The following is a 23680-nucleotide window of genomic DNA, read 5'->3' as shown; positions in this document are numbered from 1 at the left end:
TTTTTTGGGAATGCATAATCTTGGGTGGAGACCGTTCAGCCTCTAGTACATGAACACTGGTTCCATTCGCGAGATTGGAAGAACTTGAACTTGTTCCACTGTATCTTCTAGACTTCTTTCTTTCTCCTCCCCTTCAGGGATTCCAATAATTCTGACGTTGGAACGTTTCATGGCATCATTTATTTCCCTGATTCTGTTATTGTGGTTTCTAAGCTGTTTGTTCCAGGCTTCCTCCTGATCCTTTCTCTCTATCTCTTTGTCCTCCAGATCACTAATTCAATCTTGTGTCTCAGTTACCCTAGCTTTGAGAGAATTTTGATTAGATTGGAACTCATTGAGAGCATTGTGAACCTCATCCCTGGTAGCTTTTAGCTCTGCCCTAACATCGTGAACATCCTGTCTGGTTGCTTTCAGCGTAGCTCTAATCAATTGCATTTGGTCATCCATGGCTTTCTCCAACCTAGCTATTGCCTGGATAATTGTTAGCTTGAATTCTCTTTCTGACATATTGTCTGTGTTGATAGCCATTAGCTCTGTTGCAGAACGTCCATCTCTGTATTTTTCTTCTGTTGGTCATTCCTCCTCCTAGTCATGTTGGTGAGAGATGACTGAACAGATGTAGCTGGATATATTGACCACAGTGCTGTCAGGGTGCACCCTGGAACTCTTCTGAGCAATCAGGATTCCCCACCCAAACAAGAGAAAAAAGAAAAGAAAAAGAAAAAAAGAGAGAGAGAGACAGTAAAGAAAGGGAAGATGAAAGAGAATGTTCAGCCCAAATGGATCCCATGGTAAGATTTATGAAGTAGACAAACAAAAACAGAGAAACAAAAAGACTGATAAAAGTGCATGACAAGAGGGACACCTGGGTCGCTCAGTTGGTTAAGCAGCTGCCTTCGGCTCAGGTCATGATCCTAGCGTCCTGGGATCTGAGTCCCACATCGGGCTCCTTGCTCAGCAGGGAGCCTGCTTCTCCCTCTGCCTCTGCTGCCACTCTGTCTGCCTGTGCTCGCTCCCCCCACCGATAAATAAATAAAATCTTAAAAAAAAAAGTACATGACAAGAGAAAAAAAATATATGCAAATAAAGTTAGAACCTCGTCAAAAAGAACCCCAAGTGTAAGATTTATATACTATCAGGACAAACACAAAAACACCGAAACAGTTGTGGAAGAAAAAGGTGGGAGAGTTGTTATAAATTCTCAGTGTGGGCAAGGAACGTTGTTTTGATTCTTCATGGATGTATCTTGATATCTTTGTTAAAGGTCTCAACTTTCCTAAGATAAAGGGGGATTATAAATTGGTTTACCTATAGGGATAAACCTATTTATTGATTGGGGAAATCAATATTGATTGGGGAAAGGGGATTACTGTGAAGTTTAACTCTATATGAATATTAGAAAATAAAAATAAAAAGGAATAAACTAGACTAAACTAAACTAAAATTAAGAAAAAGAATTTCAAAAATTGAAATGCAAAAGAAAAACATAGGTGTATGTATCAAAAAGTTCAGGTTAGAAGGTTATAATGGAATACCACTGTGATGGTAAATAGGTTAAAAAAATTATCCATATATAAAAAAATGAACCAGAATAGTGGGAACGAGTAAAAAATAAAAGTTTTCCTATGAAGTAGTCGTGGTTGTTCTCTTGTCGTCCCCCCCCCCGCCTTTTTTTTTCTTTCTCTTTCTTCATTTGTTTTCTGGGGAAGGGGCCTGCCACATGGGTTTTCAGTCAACGATGTTCCCTGAGTTAAGTCCTCCCACTCCCCTCAAGGGGGTGGGCTTTGAGGAAACTGGTTTTTTTCAAGCTTTTGTTCTCTGGCGGTTTTTGTTTGTTCACTTTTTTTTCTCTCACTTTGACCGTTTTTGATGGTTTTTGTAGTTTTAGAGGAAAATAAACTGGACACTGACCTCCCTCTCAGAGCGAAGCCTCAGTCTGCCTGCAGAGCCCAAATAAGTTCCCCCTTGGCCGCTGGCAGAGCAGGTTCCGAGTCGTGGTCCCTGGGGACAGAGGATCTTTTTGCTTGTACCCAAAGCCACGGCAGCGGTGGCTGTCTGGGCAGCTCCAGACCACCAAAGAGGTTCCAAGCAGTGATTGCACACTGAGATTTTCCCGCTGGCCCGGGCTGGGAGTGCCTGGTCATTCTGGGTCTAAGAGCACCCAGTTTGCGTGCACCTCTTTCAGGGAAGGCTCTTGGTTGTGCGCAGGTCTCAGGATCTGAGAACGGGGTGCAGGTCCGAAAGCACCAGGCTGGGCCTTTGCGCACCTCTCTGGGGGGGGAGAGTATGGTGCACGTGTCTTAGGCTCTGAAACAATGGTGCGTAATCAAAGGGCGCCAGCTGGGCCTTTGTACCTCTCTCAGGGGAGGATGAGGGGCATGCGCATCTCAGACTCTATAGCAGGGCTCACTCATTCTGCCATCCGGTATGGCTCCCAGCCCCTCACAGGAGCTGGACCCCATGTGTTCTTGGGCGCGCTTAGGGACAAAGACCTGGTTTCTCTACCGCACTCTCTCTGGCTCAATGCTAGGGGAGGCTGTCCTGGGACCAGGGACTTAAGCCCCTGTCCCTAGCCGCCCCAATTCCCACAGTTTCCCCCTGAGATCCTTTGCTCTTTTGGAGTGCTTTCAACCAGTCTCCAAGTTAATGCTGGTCCCCAGACTCAGGGCACTCTCACTGGTATTGGGGGTATTACTTTCCAACCGGTGGCCTCTGGTGGCTCCCTCCCCCTTTTGTTAATCTTCCGATATCAGTCCGCCATTCCCACTCTGCTTTACCTGTCCACTGGTGTCTTCTGCCCCTGTAGAGATCCAGATGTGCATAATTCTGATCTCAGGCTGATTTCATGGGTGATTGGAGTTCTTTGGTTGAAAAGGCGCCTCCTCCTACTTCCCCGCCATGTTGTCCCCCACCCAATTAATTAATTTTTAAGTAGGCTTCACACATTACTCAGTGCCCATAGCTTTAAGTGTGTTCCTTTTTTTTTTTGTAGATATAGTTGACACACAATGTTACATAAGTTTCAGGTGTACAACATAGTGATTTGACAAGTTTACACATTATGCTGTATTCATCACAGTGTAACTATCATCTGTCCCAATATATTCCCATTATCATATCATAACTGTATCATTTATGCTGTGCTTTTTATTTCTGTGATTTATTCATTCCATATCTGAGCACCAGTATCTCCCACTCCCCTTCACCCATTTTGCCCAACCCTTTCCCTTCCTCCCCTCCAGCAACTAGTTTGTTCTTTGTATTTATAAGTCTGATTCTGCTTTTTGTTTATTCATTTGTTGTTGTTTTCCTAAATTCCACTTATGAGTGAAATCATATGGTGTTTGTGTTTCTCAGCTTTAACAAATATTTTCATACAGGGTAATCCCATTAACATCTGTGTTTACCTTCTTTCCCCTTCCTATCTACAGCTGATAAGGAGCTATGGGAACCACACATGAACTCAGACCTGATTTTGTAGGCACCTTCTTAGGTCTCCCTAGTACATTGTGCTAGAGACTGTATTGGAAACCTGCAATACATTGCTAATGATTGAGAATTCCCTCACAAGCCTTTTCCATTTAAACCTTATCTTTTCAGCCTCATTTGCTTGAATAGGAAGAATTCTCAGGCTATTTCCAAGTTAAAATGTGATTATTCTTGTCCTGGATGTTGAATTCAAAGGATGGTAATTTATGCACATAATTTTGTGGGTTGTCTCTGACTTCTTGGATCCTCATCATTATCTGTATTATCATTCAGCCTTGGTGAGAAAGTCAGTTTTTCATGGCTTGTTCTCCTGTACCTTCTTCCTTTAGGTTTCTCCTCCCTGCTACCTGACCTGCGGGAGGTGCTAGGGCAGAGGGCAGACTATTAGCAAAGAAAAATGCTCTTGCAGGGTGGTAAAAGTCAGAAGCATTTCACATTTGCTTTTGCTATTTACATAATCTCATTTTGTTTTCATTCATCTTTTCTTTTTTTTTATTGTGTTATGTGAGTCACTCTAAAATATATCATTAGTTTTTGATGTAGTGTTCCAAGATTCATTGTTTATGTACAATATCCAGTTCATCTTTCATCTTTTCTTAAAACATCCAGGATCAAAATAATGTGGAGGGTCGAACCTGGTCCAGCAGATTGCAGTTGGGTTTAATAACATGAGCATTTGTAGCAGTAAATAGTTCAGGTTGTGGAGAAGGTGGGCCTGGGCTTGAATCCCAGCTCTATCATACTGTAGGCTGAGAACACACTGGGTTAGAGAAACAGAAATGACAGCAGCAGAGATGCTGTTTCCCCCATTAGGTTTGAGGAGCTCCTGCAGTTGGATCACTGTGGTACTGGAAGGCTGTCAGGTTGGAAGTCAGCCCTTTGGGGCAGTGCACACCTTTTTGGGAGGGGCTTCCCCTTTCCCAAAGAGAATGACTTCTGAGGGGCCCTGCAGTGCCTCGGCTGAGGAGAGCAGGTGTGGTGGGGACAGGAAGGGCAGGTGCTATGAGCATAGAGAGAGGACCCTGCAGTGCCTTCACCTTCCATGACCCAAGGACTGGTCATTACACTGCCAGATCCTAGTTCCATGGAACCCAAGTGGCACATTTGGGACACTAGTAGCCTCAGAGAAAGTTGATCATAACATGTCCCAGAGACATAGGAAATTTGGTGAGACCCAGGAGACCAAGCATGGTAATGATAGGAGTTCCAGGAAGAAGAAAAGGAATGCTTTGCATTGACAATGTGCAGCCTCTCCATCTCAAGTGGGGTCTTGGTGGCAGTAGCCTTGGAGCTTGTACAAATGCATGCCTTGGCTAGTCAGAACTGTAAAGTCAGAACCTACCTGGACAAGATGCTGGGTGACCACCTGCACATGTACATTGGAGATGTGCTGGTCTGGGCCAAGGCTCCAACCAGGGGTGTTCCCCTACAACTATCAATATGCCTGCCATTGCAGAATAATGATCCCACCCTCTCTACTCTCAGGATCCCCTGTGAAGACGCAAGCCATCCTTAGATGGCTTATTAAATTCCACACAAAAGAAATCCAACCAGGAGTAGGTAATTCCTCACAGGCTCAAGCACTTTCCCTTCTATCAGAGATGGCTGGAACATGTCTCTAAGCTGAGTGTCCAAATTTAATGTCTCACCTGGGGAGAGTCCGTAGGCATCAGCAGCAAAATGACAACAAGCAAGAGTGCTAGTTGAGGATAAGTGAACACTGACCCCAGTGGTGGTGGGTTTAAGGAAGGCAGGTGGTAGGTGCAGGGAGGGTAGGTGTGGTGGTGTAGAGGGAGAGCAGGTGTGCTAGGCCAGGGAGAGGAGGTGTGATGAGGACAGGAAGGACAGGCGCTATAGGAATAGGGAGGGCAAGGTGTGCTGGGTCAGAGGGAGGGCAGTACCTGTCCAGGTGTGGTGCATCTTCTCCCTGCAGGGAAGTAGGCTTGGTGTATGAACTCATTTGATTTTTCAAAAAAAAAATAGGGTATCACTATTTTTCTATGAAAAATTCTCAATTCTCGAATGTTGACAATAAACTCAAATTTCAAAACTGACCCTGTTGGCTTCTGCTCTTTACATTCTCTTTAGCAGAACAGGCTCTCTTGGTACTCACTGTCTGATATTACACTGCATTGTCCTCGGGCAGCTGTCCACCTGAAAGTGCTGTGCTGCCCCTTTGGCATTGCTTCATGTCCCCAGGCAGCCCCTTGCCCTGAGAACCACTATTTCTTCCTGTTGTTGTCTATCTGGGCCACCTCAGCCCCTCTCTGGGCATCTCCTGCCACATGTCTCTTTCATTCCTATAAGGGACAGCCTATCTAGCCTCCCTTTATTTTATTTTTTTGAAAATTTAAAATTTTTTTATAAACATATAATTTATTATTAGCCCCATGAGTACAGGTCTGTGAATCGCCAGGTTTACACACTTCACAGTACTCACCATAGCACATACCTTCCCCCCATATCTATAACCCCACCACTCTCTCTCTACCCCCTCTGCCTGGCCACCCTCAGTTTGTTTTGTGACATTAAGAGTCTCTTATGGTTTGTCTCCCTCCCGATCCCATCTTGTTTCATTTATTCTTTTCCTACCCCACAAACCCTCCATGTTGCAACTCCACCTCCTCATATCAGGGAGATCATATGATAGTTGTCTTTCTCCGATTGACTTATTTTGCTCAGCATAATACCCTCTCATTCTATCCACGTCATCACAAATGGCAAGATTTCATTTCTTTTGATGGCTGCATAGTAGTGTTCCATTGTATATATATGCCACATCTTCTTTATCCATTCATCTGTTGATGGACATCTAGGTTCTTTCCATAGTTTGGCTATTGTGGACATTGCTGCTATAAACATTTGGGTGCATGTGCCCCTTCAGATCACTACATTTACTAGCCTCCCTTTAATTGTTAATTATCTTGCACTCAGTCAGGAGCTATCATTCTCAGAGTCCTGGATTGGATGTTAATTGTAGGGGTTAGAGGTCAGGCAGCAAGGCATGTGTCTTCCTGCTTAGACAGCTGAAAAAGGGCTTTATATGTATTTTTAGATGAATTGATACTACAGTATTTAAATATAAGTGTATATATTTAAAAGAATGATGGAATGCTTTTGTTTGATAATGTCAACATACAGTAGCAATTACATTCTTGGGAACTATTTTAAATTAGCATGACAAATTTTACATATTAACTTAAAATGTATGAGCTAGCCACATTTTTTCCCCCGGAATTCCTTGGGGACATAGGTGAAGTGACCAGCCCAGTGTTGGACACTCAGCTTGGTGTTCTTGTACTGGGCTCTGTGCTGGGCTGTTGCAAATAATATTTCAGGGGGTAGTGTGATGGCTGTCCTAGGATGACCCTGTAGCAATATCAAGAAAAGAAGTTGTTTTGTGCAGACCTAAATCCAAACTAGCAATCTCAGAGGAACACAGAGGGTCCTGGCTCAGCACATCAAGCAGTGTGTGTAGCCCTGGCTGGCATCCCAATGGGCCTTGAGGTAGGCAGCCGTCCAACCTCACATGCATTTCTCCCTATGTTGGGGATCACTTGCAGCCCAGCTGGGATCAGTCCAAGCAGAGCCTTTCCCAACACCTGCATGATTTTCAACATCCACAGGGCCATGATTCAGGATTCACTCCTCCTTGGTTTCTTTCCAGGGTCTCTTTCCACAGACATCCATTGTGTAGGACTGAAAGCAGCTCATTTTGATGATGTATGGAAGATCTGGTAATTGATTCCCTTAATAATACCCATGTGCTTTAGCTCCCTTAAAGTTTTTTGTACCGCTAAAGAGAAATGTAACCCAGTTCCGGACCCTGCTTGTTTGTGGCTGATAACTTTGTGACCCAGCTCAACAGTCCTTCTGGCTAATCCACCCTCCTTTACAGTCTCTTTCCTCCTTAAACACCTATCTGTCATGACTATTATTATCTCTGTGTATTAATCCTCAACTCCCTTGCCTCTATTTGGTTTCAGCCTTCCTTTGGCAAAGTACCCCCTGTTGCCAGGTTAAGTCTGTCTCCTTTTCTCCCCCCCCCCCCCCCCATATGCACACATAGTGGAGCAGAGCAGCAAGTCCTACATTGCCATCTTGCTTCCCAGCCACAGCACAGCATTTCCCTCATGGCTCCTCACTGCTGCCTGCCACACAACTTCTCCCTGGGCCTCATTCTCCCAAGAGTCTTGACGACTTCTGCATATGTCTTATCTCCCTTTGAGCCTCCAAGTGCCTTTTCCTTCCTTCCTAGAAGTTGATGACTTTGCTTCCCTTTTGTGAAGCAAAGATGAAAGCAGTCATGTGGAGGTTTCACAAACAATGACCACTGTAGGTGCCTAGTACATACTACATTCCTTCCAGTTATATGGGGGGAATTCCTATTCTCAGTGGAGGCCAGCACGTCCACCCAGCACAAAAGCCAGAGTTCTTTCCTCCATAATGTTTTTTTCACTCTCTACTGCATCATTCTTATCAATATCTAAACATGCTACCATCTCCCTCTCATGAAGAATCTCAATGAGCCATGCAACTCTGTGACTCCCTTCCCTTTCTTCTACTTCCTTTAACAGCCAAACTCTTTGAAATCACTGTCTATCCTTGCCATCCTCATCTTGCTGTAATCCTTCTTCATTTTTCTCTTGACCCCACTGCAAGACCTCATGATATTCACCTTTGTGAGAAATCCAGTGATGCTCCTAGTTCTCTTCTAACCTGGCCTGTCGGCAGGTTAGAGGCAACCTCTCTTCTCCTTGTGCTCCTTTCCCTGTTTGACTCCTCAAGGTTCTCCTCTTATTCATGCAGCCATTCCTTCTTGGTCTTCTTCCAATGGCCTTCTTCACCTTTCAGCTCCCAAACACTGGACTCAGTTATGGCTAATTCATTCCCTAGACTCATTGCAAGTGGCCTTATCCAAGTTCATGCTTTAAATTCCATCCACTCCTGGGCTTCTCTGCAGACTCCAGGGCTCAGGTATCCAGTTGCCCCTTCACCTCTCCACTGAGCTAAAACATGCATCTCAAACTTAATGTGCCCCAAATCAAACCCTGATATGTCCTTCCCAAATCTTACTCATTTTCATAAAAATGTCATTTTCTCAATTTCTCAGGGCTCCAAATCCTAGAACCAGTCTGAGCCCTTGTTTTTTCTTACAACATATAGCAAGCTGTCCCTTGAAGCTTCTAAATATGGCCAATTTCCATAGCCTTTATCATTGCCCCCAAATCCTAGCCAACATTCCCCACCTGTGTATTGCAGTTACCTTCAAATTGTTCTGTTTCCACTCTTGCTCTACCAACAAGCATCTATTCTCCACTGAGGATTTCCACTTTCCTCAACACAACTCAGTTTTGCAGTGCCTACATGCCTTGCTGATCTGGCCATAGTCACCTCTGATGTCACTTCCTATCAGTCTTCTCTTTATCCACTTAGCTCCAGTTACACTGACCTCCACAGCTTTCCTCGGACATGTCAAGCAAGCTCCTGCCTTTTTACTTTCTATTCCTTCAGGCTGAGACTCCTTGCACAGATCGTTAGGAGCTTAGTCTTACCTCCTCACCTTTCATTAAGTTTTCTTAAAATATTACCCAGTGCTAAAGTGATGCCCCCATTTCCTTTTTGCTTATTTTTTTCTCCACTTTTTAAAATATTATGTTATGTTAGTCACAATACAGTACATCATTAGCTTTTGGAGTGTTCCATGACTGACCATTTGCATATAGCAGTGAGTGGTCCTTGCAATATGTGCCTTCCTTAGTACCTATCATGGAGCCAACCCATTCCTCTGCCCCTTTCCCTCTGAAACCCTCACGTTATTTCCCAGGGTCCATAGTCTCTCATGGTTCATCTCCCCCTCTGATTTCCCCCCACTTCATTTTTCTCTTCCTACCCCTAATGTCCTCGTGCTATTCCTTATGTTCCACATATAAGTGAAACCATATGATAATTGTCTTTCTCTGCCTGACTTATTTCACTTAGTGTAATCCTCTCCAGTTCCATCCATGTCAATGCAAATGGTGGGTATTCATCCTTTCTGATGGCTGAGTAATATTCCATTGTATGTATGGAGCACATCTTCTTTATTCATTTGTCTGTTGAAGGGCATCTCATCTCCTTCCACAGTCTGACTATTGTGTACATTGCTGTTAAAAACATTGGGGTGCATGTGCCCTATTTTTCACTACATCCATATCTTTGGGGTAGATACCCAGTAGTGCAATTGCTGGATCACAGAATAGCTCTATTTTTAACTTTTTGAGGAATCTCCTGAACTGTTTTCCAGAGTGGCTGTACCAGCTTGCATTCCCACCAACAATGAAAGAGGGATCCCCCCTCTCCACATCCTCTCCAACATTTGTTGTTTCTTGCCTTGTCAATTTTTGCCATTCTAACTGGTGTTAGGAGGCATCTCAGTATGGTTTTGATTTGAATTTCCCTGATGGCTACTAATGTTGAGCATTTTTGATGTGTCTGTTAGCCACTTGTATGTCTTGTTTGGAGAAGTGTCTGTTCATGTTCTCTGCCCATTTTTTGACTTGATTTTTTGTTTCGTTTTTGTTTTTGGGTGTTGAGTTTGAGAAATTCTTTATAGATCTTGGATACCAGCCTTTTATCTGTAGTGTCATTTGCAAATATATTCTCACATTCTTTGGGTTGCCACTGTTTTGTTGACCATTTCCGTTGCTGTGCAGAAGATTTTATTTTGATGAAGTCCCAAAACTTCATTTTCACATTTGTCTCCCTTGCCTTTGGAGGTGTGTCATGAAAGAAATTGTTGTGGCCATTGTGGAAGAGGTTACTGTCTGTGTTCTCATCTAGGATTTTGGTGGATTCCTGTCTCACCCTGAGGTCTTTCATCCATCTAAAGTTTATCTTTGTGTATAGTGTAAGACAATAATCAAGTTTCATTCTTCTATACATACTGTCCAATTTTCCCAGTACCATTTATTGAAGAGATGTCTTTTTTTTCCACTGGATTTTTTTCCTGCTTTGTTGAAGATTAGTTAACTATAGAGTTGAGGGTCGATTTCCTGGAGATTCTATTCTGTTTCATTGATCTATGTGTCTGTTTTTGTGCCAATGCTATGCTGTATTGGTAATCATAGCTTTGTAATATAACATGAAATCAGACAATGCGATGCCCCAGCTTTGTTTTTCTTTTTCCACTGACATCCCCCCCCTCCAAAAAAAGGATAGATTTGTTTGTTTGTTTGTTTATTTATTTTAGAGAGAAAGAGAGATTGGGAGTACAAATGGGAGGGGAAGAGGAAGGAGGAGAGAAAATCTCAAGCATACTCCACACTGAACATGGATCTAGATGCAGGGGTTGATCCCAGAGTCCTGAGATCATGACCTGAGCAAATCCCAGAGTCAGATGCTTAACCAACTGGTGCTCTGTCCCCCTGAAATTTCTTAAGTAAAACCTAGTCTTCTCTCAGAGGTGCTTTTGTTTGTGGATTTCTGTCTAATTGTTCATCTTTGAGAAGTTACTGAGACTGGGTCTCATACTCCACCATTTTGGTGACAGCACTCCAATTATCTCTTGTATGAGATGAGTTGTTTCTCTCTTGCTGATTTCAATATTTTTTCTTTTGTCTTTTGGATGTGATGATTTGGCTATAAAATATCTTAGTGTGGGTCTCCTTGAGTTTATCCTATTTGTAGTTCATGGAACTTCTTGGACATGTATATTCATGGAGTTCCTCAGACTTGGAAAGTTTTTGGTAAAATATTCAAATATTTTCTCTGCCTCTTTTTTTTTATCTTCTTTTGGGACTTCTATAATACAGATGTTGGTATGTTTGATGGCTCTCACAGGTTTCTGAGGCTCTCTTAAATTTTTTTTCATTCATTTTTCCTTCTGCTTCCCAGACTAGATCATTCCAAATACCTTATCTTTAGGTTTGCTGACTCTTCCTTTTGCCTGGTAAAATCTGCTGTTGAATTATAGTGAGATTTTATTTTAGTTGTGCTTTTCACCTCCAAAATGTGTACTTCATTCTTTTTTATAATTGTCTCTTTATTAATATTCTTATTTTGTTTATATATCATTTTCTTGATTTTATTTTTTTCTTTGTGGTTTCCTTTTGCTCATTGAATGCATTTGAGATAGTTGAATTAACATCTTTGACTAATAATTATAATGTCTGGCTTCAGGGATGGTTTATGTCAAAGTATTTAAAATTTTTTTTTACCTGCAAATGGACCATATATATATATATTTAAAGATTTTATTTATTTGACAGACAGCGATCACAAATAGTCAGAGAGGCAGGCAGAGAGAGAGTGGGAAGAAGGCTCCCTGCTGAGCAGTGAGCCTGATGTGGGGCTCGGTCCAAGGACTCAGGGATCATGACCTGAGGTGAAGGCGGAAGCTTTAACTCACTGAGCCACCCAGGTGCCCCTGGACCATATATTCTTATCTCTCTTTTTTCTTTTGCGATAATTGCACAGCTCTGTGAATATATTAAAAACAATAAATTGTAAATTTTTAAATTTTTAAAAATTATTTATTGATTTATTTATCAACATATAATGTATTATTTGCTTCAGGAGTATAGGTCTGTGAATTATCAGTCTTAACACAATTCACAGCATTCACCATAGCACATACTCTCCCCAATGTCCATAACACAGCCACCCTATACCTCCCCCCACCCCCCAAAAATGCTCAGTTTGTTTAGAGATTAAGAGTTTCTTATGATTTCTCCCTCCCCAGAGAGGGGAGGTATAGGTGTTTCATTTTTTGCTCCCTAACCCCCATGACCTTCCTCTCAAATTCCTCATATCAGGGAGATCATATCACTTAGCATAATACCCTCTGTTCTACCCATGTTGTAGTAAATGGCAAGATTTAGGGTTTTTTTTTATGGCCTCATAGTATTCCATATATATATTCCATATATATATATATACACACACACACTCACACACACACACACACACATACCATCTCTTCTTTTTTTAAATTTTTGTTTTTTTAAATTTCTTTTCAGTGTTCCAGAATTAATTGTTTATGCACCACACCCAGTGCTCCATGCAATACATGCCCTCCTTAACACCCACCACCAGGCTCACCCATCCCCTCACCCCCATCTCCTCCAAAACCCTCAGTTTGTTTCTCAGAGTCCACAGTCTTTCATGGTTTGTCTCCCCCTCCAATTTTCCCCAACTCACTTCTCTCCATCTCCCCATGTCCTCTGTGTTATTCCTTATGCTCCACAAAATAAGAAAAAACATATGACAATTGACTCTCTCTGTTTGACTTATTTCACTCAGCATAATCTCTTCCAGTTCCATCCATCTGGATACAAAAGTTGGGTATTCATCTTTTCTGATGGAAGCACAATACTCAATTGTTTATATGAGCCATATCTTCTTTATCCATTCATCTGTTGAAGAGCATCTTGGTTCTTTCCACAGTTTGGTGACCGTGGCCATTGCTGCTATGAACATTGAGGTACAGATGGCCCTTCTTTTCACTACATCTGTATCTTTGGGGTAAATACCCAGGAGTGCAATGGCAGGGTCATAGGGAAGCTCTATTTTTAATTTCTTGAGGATTTTCCACACTGTTTTCCAAAGTGGTTGCCCCAACTTACATTCCCACCAACAGTGTAAAAGGGTTCCCCTTTCTCCACATTCTCTGCAACACTTGTTGTTTACTGTCTTGTTAATTTTGGCCATTCTAACTGGTGTAAGCTGATATCTCAATGTAGTTTTGATTTTAATCTCCCTGATGGCTAGTGATGATGAATATTTTTTTTCATCATAGCCATTTGTATGTCTTCATTGGAGAAGTGTCTGTTCATGTCTTCTGCCCATTTTTTTGATGTGATTATCTGTTTTTATGTGTGTTGAGTTTGAAGAGTTCTTTCTAGATATTGGATATCAGCCCTTTGTCTGTAGTGTCATTTGTGAATATCTTCTCCCATTCCATGGGTTGCCTCTTTTTTGTTGACTGTTTTCTTTGTTGTGCAGAAGCTTTTGATCTTGATGAACTCCCAAAAGTTCATTTTCATTTTTGTTTCCTTTGCCTTTGGAGACATATCTTGAAAGAACTTGCTATGGCCAATGTTAAAGAGGTTACTGTCTATGTTCTCCTCTAGGATTCTGATGGATTCCTGCCTCACACTGAGGTCTTTTATCCATTTTGAGTTTATGTTTATGTATGGTATAAGAGAATGGTTGAGTTTCATTCTTCTACATATAACTGTCCAATTTTGTCAGCACCATTTATTGAAGAGACTGGCTTTTTTTCCACTGTATATTTTTTCCTTTTTTTCGAAGATTATTTGATGATAGAGGTGAGGGTCCATATCTGGGCTTTCTACTCTTTTCCACTGGACTATGTGTCTGTGTTTATGCCAGTACCATACTGTGTTGGTGATCACAGCTTTGTAGTAAAACTTGAAATCAGGCAACGTGATGCTGCCAGTTTTGTTTTTCTTTTTCAACATTCCCTTAGCAACTTGGGGTCTCTCCTGATTCCATGCAAATTTTAGGATTGTTTGCTCCAGCTCTTTGAAAAATACTGGTGGAGTTTTTATTGGAATGGCATTACAAGTATAGATTGCTCTAGGCAGTAGAGATATTTTAACAATGTTTATTCTTCCAATCCATGAGCATGGAATGGTCTTCCATCTTTTTGTGCCTTCTTCAATTTCTTTCATGAGTGTTCTGTAGTTCTTCAAGTACAGGAACTTTGGTTAGGTTTATTCCCAGGTATCTTATGGTTCTTGTTGCTATATTAAATGGAATCGATTCTCTAATTTCCCTTTCTGTATTTTCATTGTTAGTATATAAGAAAGCCACTGACTTCTGTACACTGACTTTGTATTCTGCCACATTACTGAATTGCTGTATGAGTTCTATTTAGTTTGGGGGTGGAGTCTTTTGGGTTTTCCATATAAAGTATCATGCCATCTGCGAAGAGAGAGAGTTTGACTTCTTCATTGCCAATTTGGATACCTTTTATTTCTCTTTGTTGTCTGATTGCTGTTGCTAGGACTTCTAATACTATGTTGAACAAGACTGGTGAGAGTGGGCATCCTTGTCATGTTCCTGATCTCAAAGGGAAGGCTGCGAGCTTTTTCCCATTGAGAATGATATTCTCTGTGGGTTTTTCATAGATAGATTTTATCAAATTCAGGAATGTTCCCTCTATCCCTATACTTTGAAGCATTTTAATCAGGAACAGATGCTGGATTTTGTCAAATGCTTTTTCTGCATCAATTGAGAGCACCATGTGGTTCTTATCTTTTCTCTTACTGATTTTTTTCTATCACATTGATTGATTTATGAATATTGAAACATCCTTGAAGCCCAGGGATGAATCCCACCTGGTCATGATGGATAATCTTTTTAATGTACTGTTGGATAATATAACTAGGACCTTGTTGAGAATCTTAGCATCTGTATTCATCAGGGATATTGTTCTGAAATTCTCCTTTTTGCTGGGGTCTTTGCCTGGCTTGGGGATTAGAGTAATGCTGGCTTCATAAAGAGAGTCTGGAAGTTTTCTTTCTGCTTTGATTTTTTGAACGAGCTTCAGGAGAACAGGTGTTATTTCTTCTTTGAAAGTTTGGTTGAATTCCCCAGGGAATCCATCAGGTCGTGGGCTCTTTTTTGGGGGGAGGTTTGTGATCGCTGCTTCAATCTCGTTACTCGGTATTGGTCTATTCAGGTTGTCAATTTCTTTCTGGCTCAATTTTGGAAGTTTATAGTTTTCCAGGAATGCATCCATTTCTTCTATGTTGCTTAACTTATTGGCATATAACTGTTGGTAATAATTTCTGATGATTGTTTCTACCTGTTGTTAGTTGTGATCTCTCCCTTTTCATTCATAATTTTATTAATCTGGGCCTTCTCTCTTTTCTTTTGGATTAGTTTATTGATCTTATTGATTTTTTTTTCAAAAAGCCAGTTTCATTGATGCATTCTACTGTATCTCTAGTTTCTATCTCATTGATCTCTTCTCTAATCTTGATTGTTTCCCTTCTTATGTGTGGAGTTGGCTTAATTTGTTGTTGATTCTCCAGTTCTTTAAGGTGTAGAGACAGCTGGTGTATTCTGGATTTTTCCGTTTTTTGAGGGAGGTTTGGATGGCTATGTATTTCCTCCTTAGGACCGCCTTTGCTGTATCCCATAGGTTTTGGACAAAAGCGTCTTCATTCTCATTGCTTTCCATGAATTGTTGACGTTCTTCTTTGATTTCCTGGTTGATCCAAGCATTCTTAAGCTTCCAGGTGTTTGAATTCCTTCCAAACTTTTCCTTGTGATTGAGCTCCAGTTTCAATGCATTGTGATCTGAGAACATGCAGGGAATAATCTCAATCTTTTTGTATCTGTTGAACCCTGATTTGTGACACAGTATGTGGTCTGTTCTGGAGTAGGTTCCAGGTGCACTCAAGAAGAATGAATATTCTGTTCTTTTAGGGTGAAATGTTCTGTATATATCTATGAGGTCCATCTGGTCCAATGTGTCATTCAATGCCCCTGTTTCTTTATGATTTTCTGCTTGAATGATCTATTACTGAGAGAGTCGGGTTAAGATCTCCTAGTATTAATGTATTCATATCAATATGACTCTTTATCTTGACTAACAGTTTTCTTATGTAGTTGGCTGCTCCCATATTGGGGTCATAATATTTGCATATGTTAGATCTTCTTGATGGATAGGCCCTTTAAGAATGATGTAGTGCATCCTTCTGTATCTCTGACTATAGTCTTTAGTTTAAAATCTAATTTATTTGATATGAGAATTACTATCCCAGCCTTCTTTTGAGACCCATTGGCATGAAAGATGCTTCTCCATCCTTTACTTTCAGTATCCTTAGGTTCAAAATGGGTCTGTTGTAGACAACATATGGATGGGTTCTGTCGTTCTACTCAGTCTGCAGCCCTGTGCCATTTTATTGTAGTGTTTAGGCCATTCACATTGAGAGTGACTATTGAGAGATTTTTTTTTTTAATTGACGTAGTGTTAGCTGTGAAGTTCTTGTTTGTATAGATTGGCTCCATAAATTTCTGTTCTGGGACACTCTTGGGTTTTTTCCTCATTTATAGAACACCCCCTTAATATTTCTTATAGTGCTGGGTTGGTGCTCACATATTCTTTTATACCTTGCTGGTCTTGGAAGCTCTAAATCTCTCCATCCATTTTGAATGTTAGTCTTGCTGGATAAAGTATTCTTGGCCGAATTATCCATTCATCTGTTGATACACAGCTAGATTCTTTCCATAGTTTGGCTATTGTGGACATTGCTGCTATAAACATTTGAGTGCATGTGCCCCTTTGGATCACTACATTTGTATCTTTAGGGTAAATACCCAGTAGTGCTATGGCTGGGTTATAGGGTAGTTCTATTTTCAACTTTCTGAGGAACCTCCATACTGTTTTCCAGAGTGGCTGCACCAGCATGTATGCCTAGCTGGTTCAGTATGGAGCTATGAGACTTTACCTCTTTTTTATGTTTTTAAATTTGTTGTTCTTGTTTTTCTTTTGTTGAGAACTGGGCATTTTGGGTGTTATTTCAATGTTGTTGTGTCTTGAAGAATAGGGAGGCCTGAGGAGAGGGAGAGAGTTGGGGGATAGCTGGTCAGTAGAGCTGTCAGAACACCCATAACATTTATGAATTAATTGTGCCATTTTATTTGAGTGAAGTTCATGGTGCTCCATAGCATTTAATAGTAACATCAAAGATCACTGATCACAGATCACCATAACAAAAATAACATTAACGAGGGATGCCTGGGTGGCTCAATCATTACGTGTCTGCTCTTGGCTCAGATCATAATCCCATGGTCCTGGGATTGAACCCCACATCCGGTTCGCTGCTCAGTGGGAAGCCTGCTTTTCCCTCTCCCACTCCCCCTGCTTGTGTTCTGTCTCTTGTTATCTCTCTCTACATCAAATAAAAAATAAATTAACAATAATGAAAAAGTTTGAAATATTGTGAAAACTACCAAACTGTGACACAGAGACCCAAAGTGAGCAAATGTTGTTGGAGAAATGGCTTGCCAATTGGCTTGCTCCATGCAAGGTTTCCACAGACCTTCAATTTATAAAAAATGCAGTTATCTGTGAGGAACCATAAAAAAAAGTGTGATAAAGAAGGTATGCTTGTATTGTTTTGAGTTGAATTGCATCTTCCCAAAAGATAGGTTAAAGTCCTAATCCCAGGTTCCTGAGACTGTGACCTTATTTGGAAAAATGGTCTTTATAGAGATCATTAAATTAAAATTAGTTCATTAGGATAGGCCCTAATCTTATATGACTCGTATCCTTATAAAAAGGGGGAGTTTGGATGCAAAAGCAGGCATGCAAAGAAGGAAGAACATATGAAGACACATAAGGTGAAGTTAACTATGTCACTGGAGTGAGACACCTATAAGCAAGGATTGGTGGCAACCATCAGAAATTAGGAGAGGCAGCAAGAATCTTCCCCTAGAGTTCAGGGAAAGCATGGTTCTACTAACAGGATTTCAGACTTCTAGTGTTTATAACTGCAAGATAGTGTATTTCTCTTGTTTCAAGCTACTTTGTTTTGGCAGCCCTAGGAAATTTAGACTGTTACTTTACAGTTGTTCTCTTCAATAATTGTTTGCGTAGAGAGGTGGATTTCTAAAGACTCCTACTCTATCATCTTCTATGACATCTTTATTTATTATTTAATTTTTCTCTCTCTCTCTGCTTACTCTAATGTAAGCTCTATGAGGGCAGGGAATTTTGTCCTTAATAAGAGATGCTATGTGGACATAACAATAACAAATTGGTCATTTATGAATAATTATTGAGTGCTTTAAGACAAAGAAACATGGACAAAGTAATATGGTTCCACCCTGGTGAAGTGAGGTGTGTGTTAAATGTGACTATGGAAGTACGTTCTGGGCATAATGTGATATAAAACCTCAGCCACTTTGGGAAAGTCACAGAAGGTTCCAGAGGACAGATGTCCAATATTATGTGACGTTGCACTTTGTTTGCTCCTCCAGAGAGTCAAAACTTCAAGTTTGAAACTGCCTTTGTGACAGCATTTGGGTTCATTATGAGAAAACAGAAGCTAAGATTGGAACCTGCCATGAGAACTGCTCAGGGGTTCTTGGGCAAGGAGTTTCTATTTCTGTATCAGATAGATTTCCTAGGATGTTTTCTTTTCCATTTCAGTTTTGGGTCTACCAAAAATGAAAAAGGAGCTTTCCGAAATGCTCCTTATGACCCAACAAATAGTAAGAGCTCATTCTTAGACCTTACAAGGCCACCCTGGATAACTGTATGCAGGGCTGGCAGAGCAACCTATGCAGTAGGAGTGTGTGCAGTAGGTACATAGGACTGCTGGTTGGCTGCAGGCTACTGGTCAGTCTCTTCTGGGGCTGTTGGGGCCCCCTCAACACATCCTTCCTCTGGGTACCCCATAAGGTAGCAGTATTTCCTAGTGCATACTCTTATCGTGACTTAACCTAAAGCTCCATGGAGGCTTGCAGTAACAGGGGTGCTTCTTTCTAGTCAACCTACCTTTCATTGGTTCAAGCAGGTCACTGGCCAAGTCCATTGTCAGTGGGATGGGGGAGTGGATATTTTTGCCTCACTGGGAAATATTGCAGAGGCATTCATGTGAAGTACTATTGTAGGGATAAAGAACTAGGGAGTGAAACTGACCTGCTCTCCAGAAAAGCATGGTTCTGCTGCCCCCCTGATTCTCTACAGCAAATGAAATCCCATGTCCCATATCTTCACATTGGTTTCAGCTTTCTGCTTGTGACTTTGGGAAATCCTTTCTGAACAGGTTACCATTGGAGCTCCCCTCATCCTGCTCTTTAGAGATGTTCACACAAGGAAACTTCCCTGAGGCAGCTGATTCAAGGTTCCCTCCTTAACATCTTGTGGGCTGAGGTACCTAGCAGTGACAATATAGACCAACATTCCCCCCAAGCCAGCTGAAAGTAGACCTCATAGCTACATCCTCCCTCTGGCTACATTCTTTACATCAGCAACATGATTCACAAGGGGACATGCTTTTGGAACACAAATTTGTTATAAAACGTTGCAAGTGCTACATGTTTCTTTGATAACAATAATGTAAAATTCATCTCTGTCAAAAAGGTACACTGGATGCTGGCATGGACTGTGTTCAGGTTCCAGTTTGGTCACTTATAAGATATGTATCTTTCTATGCCTGATTTCCTCATATATTGATTGAAGGAATAAGAAATACACCTGAGGGATGTCTGAGGATTAAATAAAATGATAAATGCATAGAGTTAGTATAGGACTTAGTCCACTACAGGGCTAAGAAATGCTAGTTAGGGGATGCCTGGGTGACTCAGTCAGTTAAGCAGCTGCCTTCGACTCAGGTCATGATCTCAGTGTGCTGGGATCGAGTCTCACATCAGGCTCCTTGCTTGGCAGGGAGCCTGCTTCTCCCTCTGCCTCTGCCTGCCATTCGTCTGCCTGTGCGCGCTCTCTCTCTCTGACAAATAAATAAATAAAATCTTTAACAACACAAAACAAACCAAAAATCTTCAAAAGAAAAAAATAAAGAAAGAAACACTAGTTAGATGGTTATGGTTATGGTCTTAGCCATTGTAAGATATCCTACAGGACTTTACCCCACTTAAGATCCAAAACCATAGTCAGGGCAGTTGAGCCAAAAAAAGACCATTTAGTTGGTCATATGGCTGGAAACAAAAACATACCAGTGGGCTCAAACTCTAGGTTTTGTGGATTCTGAAGTTTACTTTGGTTTCCTATTGAACATCCTATGCTTCTTTTTTTTTTTTTTTAAATTTTTATTTCTTTTCAGTGTAACAGTATTCATTGTTTTTGCACCACACCCAGTATCTGTGCCCTCTCTAATACCCACCACCTGGTTCCCCCAACCTTCCACCCCCTGCCCCTTCAAAACCCTTGGATTGTTTTTCAGAGTCCATAGTCTCTCATGGTTCATCTCCCCTTCCAATTTCCCTCAACTTCCTTCTCCTCTCCATCTCCCCTTGTCCTCCATTTTATTTGTTAGGCTCCACAAATAAGTGAAACCATATGATAATTGACTCTCTCTGCTTGACTTATTTCATTCAGCATAATCACGTATTCAACATAGTATTAGAAGTCCTAGCAGCAGTAATCAGACAACAAAGAGAAATAAAAGGTATCCGAATTGGCAATGAAGAAGTCAAACTCTCTTTCTTCGCAGATGATATGATTCTTTATATGGAAAACCCAAAAGTCTCCACCCCCGAACTACTGGAACTCATAAAACAATTCAGCAACGTGGCAGGATACAAAGTCAATGTACAGAAATCAGTGACTTTCTTATACACTAACAATGAAAATACAGAAAGGGAAATTAGAGAATCGATTCCGTTTACGTCCTATGTTTCTTATGGTTTACTGAAGGAGTGCTTTGGATCTTGCAAATCAGTCAGAGTACAGGAAGCTCCTCTGGGTTTCCATCGATGTGATTTTAGTGTTTTTTTCCCACTACAGATTCCTGTGCTCCTGAGCCTTAGCCAAGACCCCGAGGTCAGCCTGCCTGCACCACCACTCATGTATGCCTTGGCCCTTGGTGCCTGCTTAGGAGGTAAGGGGGTGCTGATGTATGCAGGGAAGGGGCCCCAAAGTGATGGTTTATACATGCCTAATTGAAAATTAAGGAGAGTTTGGATGATTTCCCGAGTAGAAACTCACCTTCAGCTTTGACTAAAGCAGATCTAGTGAAGTGAAGCCTGTGACTTTACACCCTCCGCAGAATTTCCCCAGAAATTCCAAACTGCAACCTGAGGATGATCATTACTGACATCTCAAAGTGAATATGCTCCCACACCGTGCCCACACAGATGTGGCTTATGTTTAGAAACAGATTTTGAATCAGAAGACATCCTCAGTTGCAGTTTCTTATTCCCTCCCATAAGGGGTTGCAAGTGCTGAACTAGAGGCTCTAACTTAAGAGTAAGAAGAAAGATTTAAGATAAAAGGTTTTTCTTTTTTGGAGAGGGATACTGTCCTTTAGAGAATTTGAGAAGTGAATTAGTGAAAGTGTCAGGAGAGACTAACCTCTGGTGAGCAAACAGAAGGGTTTTGATAATCTTTTGAGGGAGCCGTGTTAGAGTTAAGAGTCTTTCTCATATTTAGGAGGCCTAATCACCTTTGGGAACACAAGAGGATTTTGGAGAATCTTAGATAAACATACTAGATACACTTTAAGTTGTTATTCTTAAATCTAGACATGTTTAGATAATCCAGCTTGCTTTGTTATTTGATCCCTATAAATCAATAACTTTCTGTTTAGTTTATCTCTTTGTTTATAAAGGTGGATTACTGTTATTCAGTGAAGTTGCAATGATTTCTGGAGGCAGCTAATTCACCTCATTCAGCATTTGAGACCTCAAGTTCTTCTGAGACTATAGACCTGTTAAAATAGCCCCCATTTATGCATTAGCCCCCTGGAAAAGTGTTCATAGCTACATTTAACACTATTGATAGAATCCAGGGGCACCTGAAATGTGCTCTCTGTGTGTGGAATTTTGTTCATTAAACCTCACTGAGCATCTGCTATAACTTGACATTGTGCTTTTGAGAAGGGAGACAATCACCTAAGCTAAGGTTACGCCTTAAACAGATATGTCCTCTCAAGATGGAATGCAGAGAGTGCTTAGGGAGCACCAGAGACAGACTCTAGTCTAGTCTAGTTCCCTCTAGGGAAAGTCTGAGAAGGTCCTCCAGAGAGGAAACTTTTGAGCTTGGTCTCAAAGGGTGAGAAACCTCTTTGGCTAGTGCTGATTCCCCAGGTTACAGACTGTATGATTCTATATATATGATATTCTTGAAGTGATACAGTTGTAGAAATGTAGACTAGATTAGTGGTTAGTGGGGGTTAAGTACAGGACAAGGTGGAAGGAAGATTGTCTTGCTATTATAAAAGGACAATAGGAGGGATCATTTTGGTGATGAAAATGTTGTTTATTTATCAAAGTCAGTATTCCAACTGTGATGTAGTTGTATAGTCTTGAATTATATTATCTTTGAAGGAACCTGGTAAATGGTACATGGAATATCCTCATATTATTCCTTACAGCTTCATGTAAATGTATAGTTTCTGCACAATAAAACTTCAGTTACAATAATAGAAAAAGAAAAAGCCAGAGGGAAGAATTTTCTTATTGATTAAATCCACAATTACTAAATAATTGCTGAACTAAAGTAAATATAGATAGAGGGGCTCAATGAAAAATAAAGTCAAGGAAATATTCCAGAATCTAGAGGTATAAGTCAAAGAATAAATTATAGAAGAAAAATAATAAACACAAAAGTTCAATATGGGAAATCCAACACTGGACTCCAAGAAAATAAATCTCAGGAAGCACAGAACAAAATGAAGGAAGGAATTTATCTAAAAAAAAAAAAAAAATTAGGAGCGGATATTCCACAACAAAAGCAGCACACGAGTGGATATATACCTAATGCCATCTTTCTGAAATTTTAGAACTCTATAGAGGCTTAGAAGCTTGCCCAATTGTCATACAATAGTAAATCTCAAAACTGGGCATCTAGCAGTTCAGCTCCAAAGTTTGTTTTCCTAAGCTCTCTTTGTGTTGAAAATAGGTAATTAGAAATACCAGGTTCAGGAAAAAAATGGTACAAAAATATTAGTGTTCAAATTTGAAGCAAGTTAAAATGAGACATGATCTTAAGCAAATGATAGACCATAAGAAATGAGACTTCATTGGGCCTTGGTCCTGGTTGATGTCTTGGCCCTACAGGGGTGGTATTTACATAGTCTTGGATGATGTGACTATTACTGACTGTTTTTCTCAGTTGGAACAAACCTATTTCCAACCCAGCTACTTGTAAAACATATTACGGTTGTTAATTTCCTTGACAATCAAGCTTTTTAAATTTTATTTGGAGGTCTTTAGAACTCAAATTTAGCATTCCTTCCATTCTACCTGCTGATATACTTTTATTTCCAAAATGTGCATTGGACCTGCTCTCTGGCTAACCCCAAACCGCTCCCAATCTCTTCTCTTTTGTGTCCCTCTACTATAATAGTTGTTCTGGTAACTGGTCTATACAGTTGCATTTTGCTGACCAATAAGACATGAGGGAAACCTGTTTGGGAGTCTCCTCACATGGGTTTTGGCCTTCTGACAAAAATGTATTGGTACCAGTTCTTTTCCATGCTTCTTA

General features: G+C 40.8%; 1 protein-coding gene across 2 annotated transcripts in view; it reads left to right on the top strand.

The window, feature by feature from the left end:
- The window catches only part of OCA2 (OCA2 melanosomal transmembrane protein), a 388170-nt gene that overhangs the window by 226094 nt on the left and 138396 nt on the right, over window positions 1–23680 (top strand). For both annotated transcript variants that reach the window (XM_045070700.1, XM_045070701.1), the window contains one exon: window positions 20981–21074. In XM_045070700.1, coding sequence (XP_044926635.1) covers window positions 20981–21074 — 94 coding nt within the window. The remainder of the gene's footprint in view (window positions 1–20980; window positions 21075–23680) is intronic.

This window comes from Mustela putorius, unplaced genomic scaffold, assembly GCF_011764305.1.
Source record: "Mustela putorius furo isolate JIRA1106 unplaced genomic scaffold, ASM1176430v1.1 tig00003972_pilon_pilon_pilon, whole genome shotgun sequence".
In the NCBI taxonomy this organism is placed as follows: Eukaryota; Metazoa; Chordata; class Mammalia; order Carnivora; family Mustelidae; genus Mustela; species Mustela putorius.
This window is presented reverse-complemented; position numbering and strand designations above follow the sequence as displayed.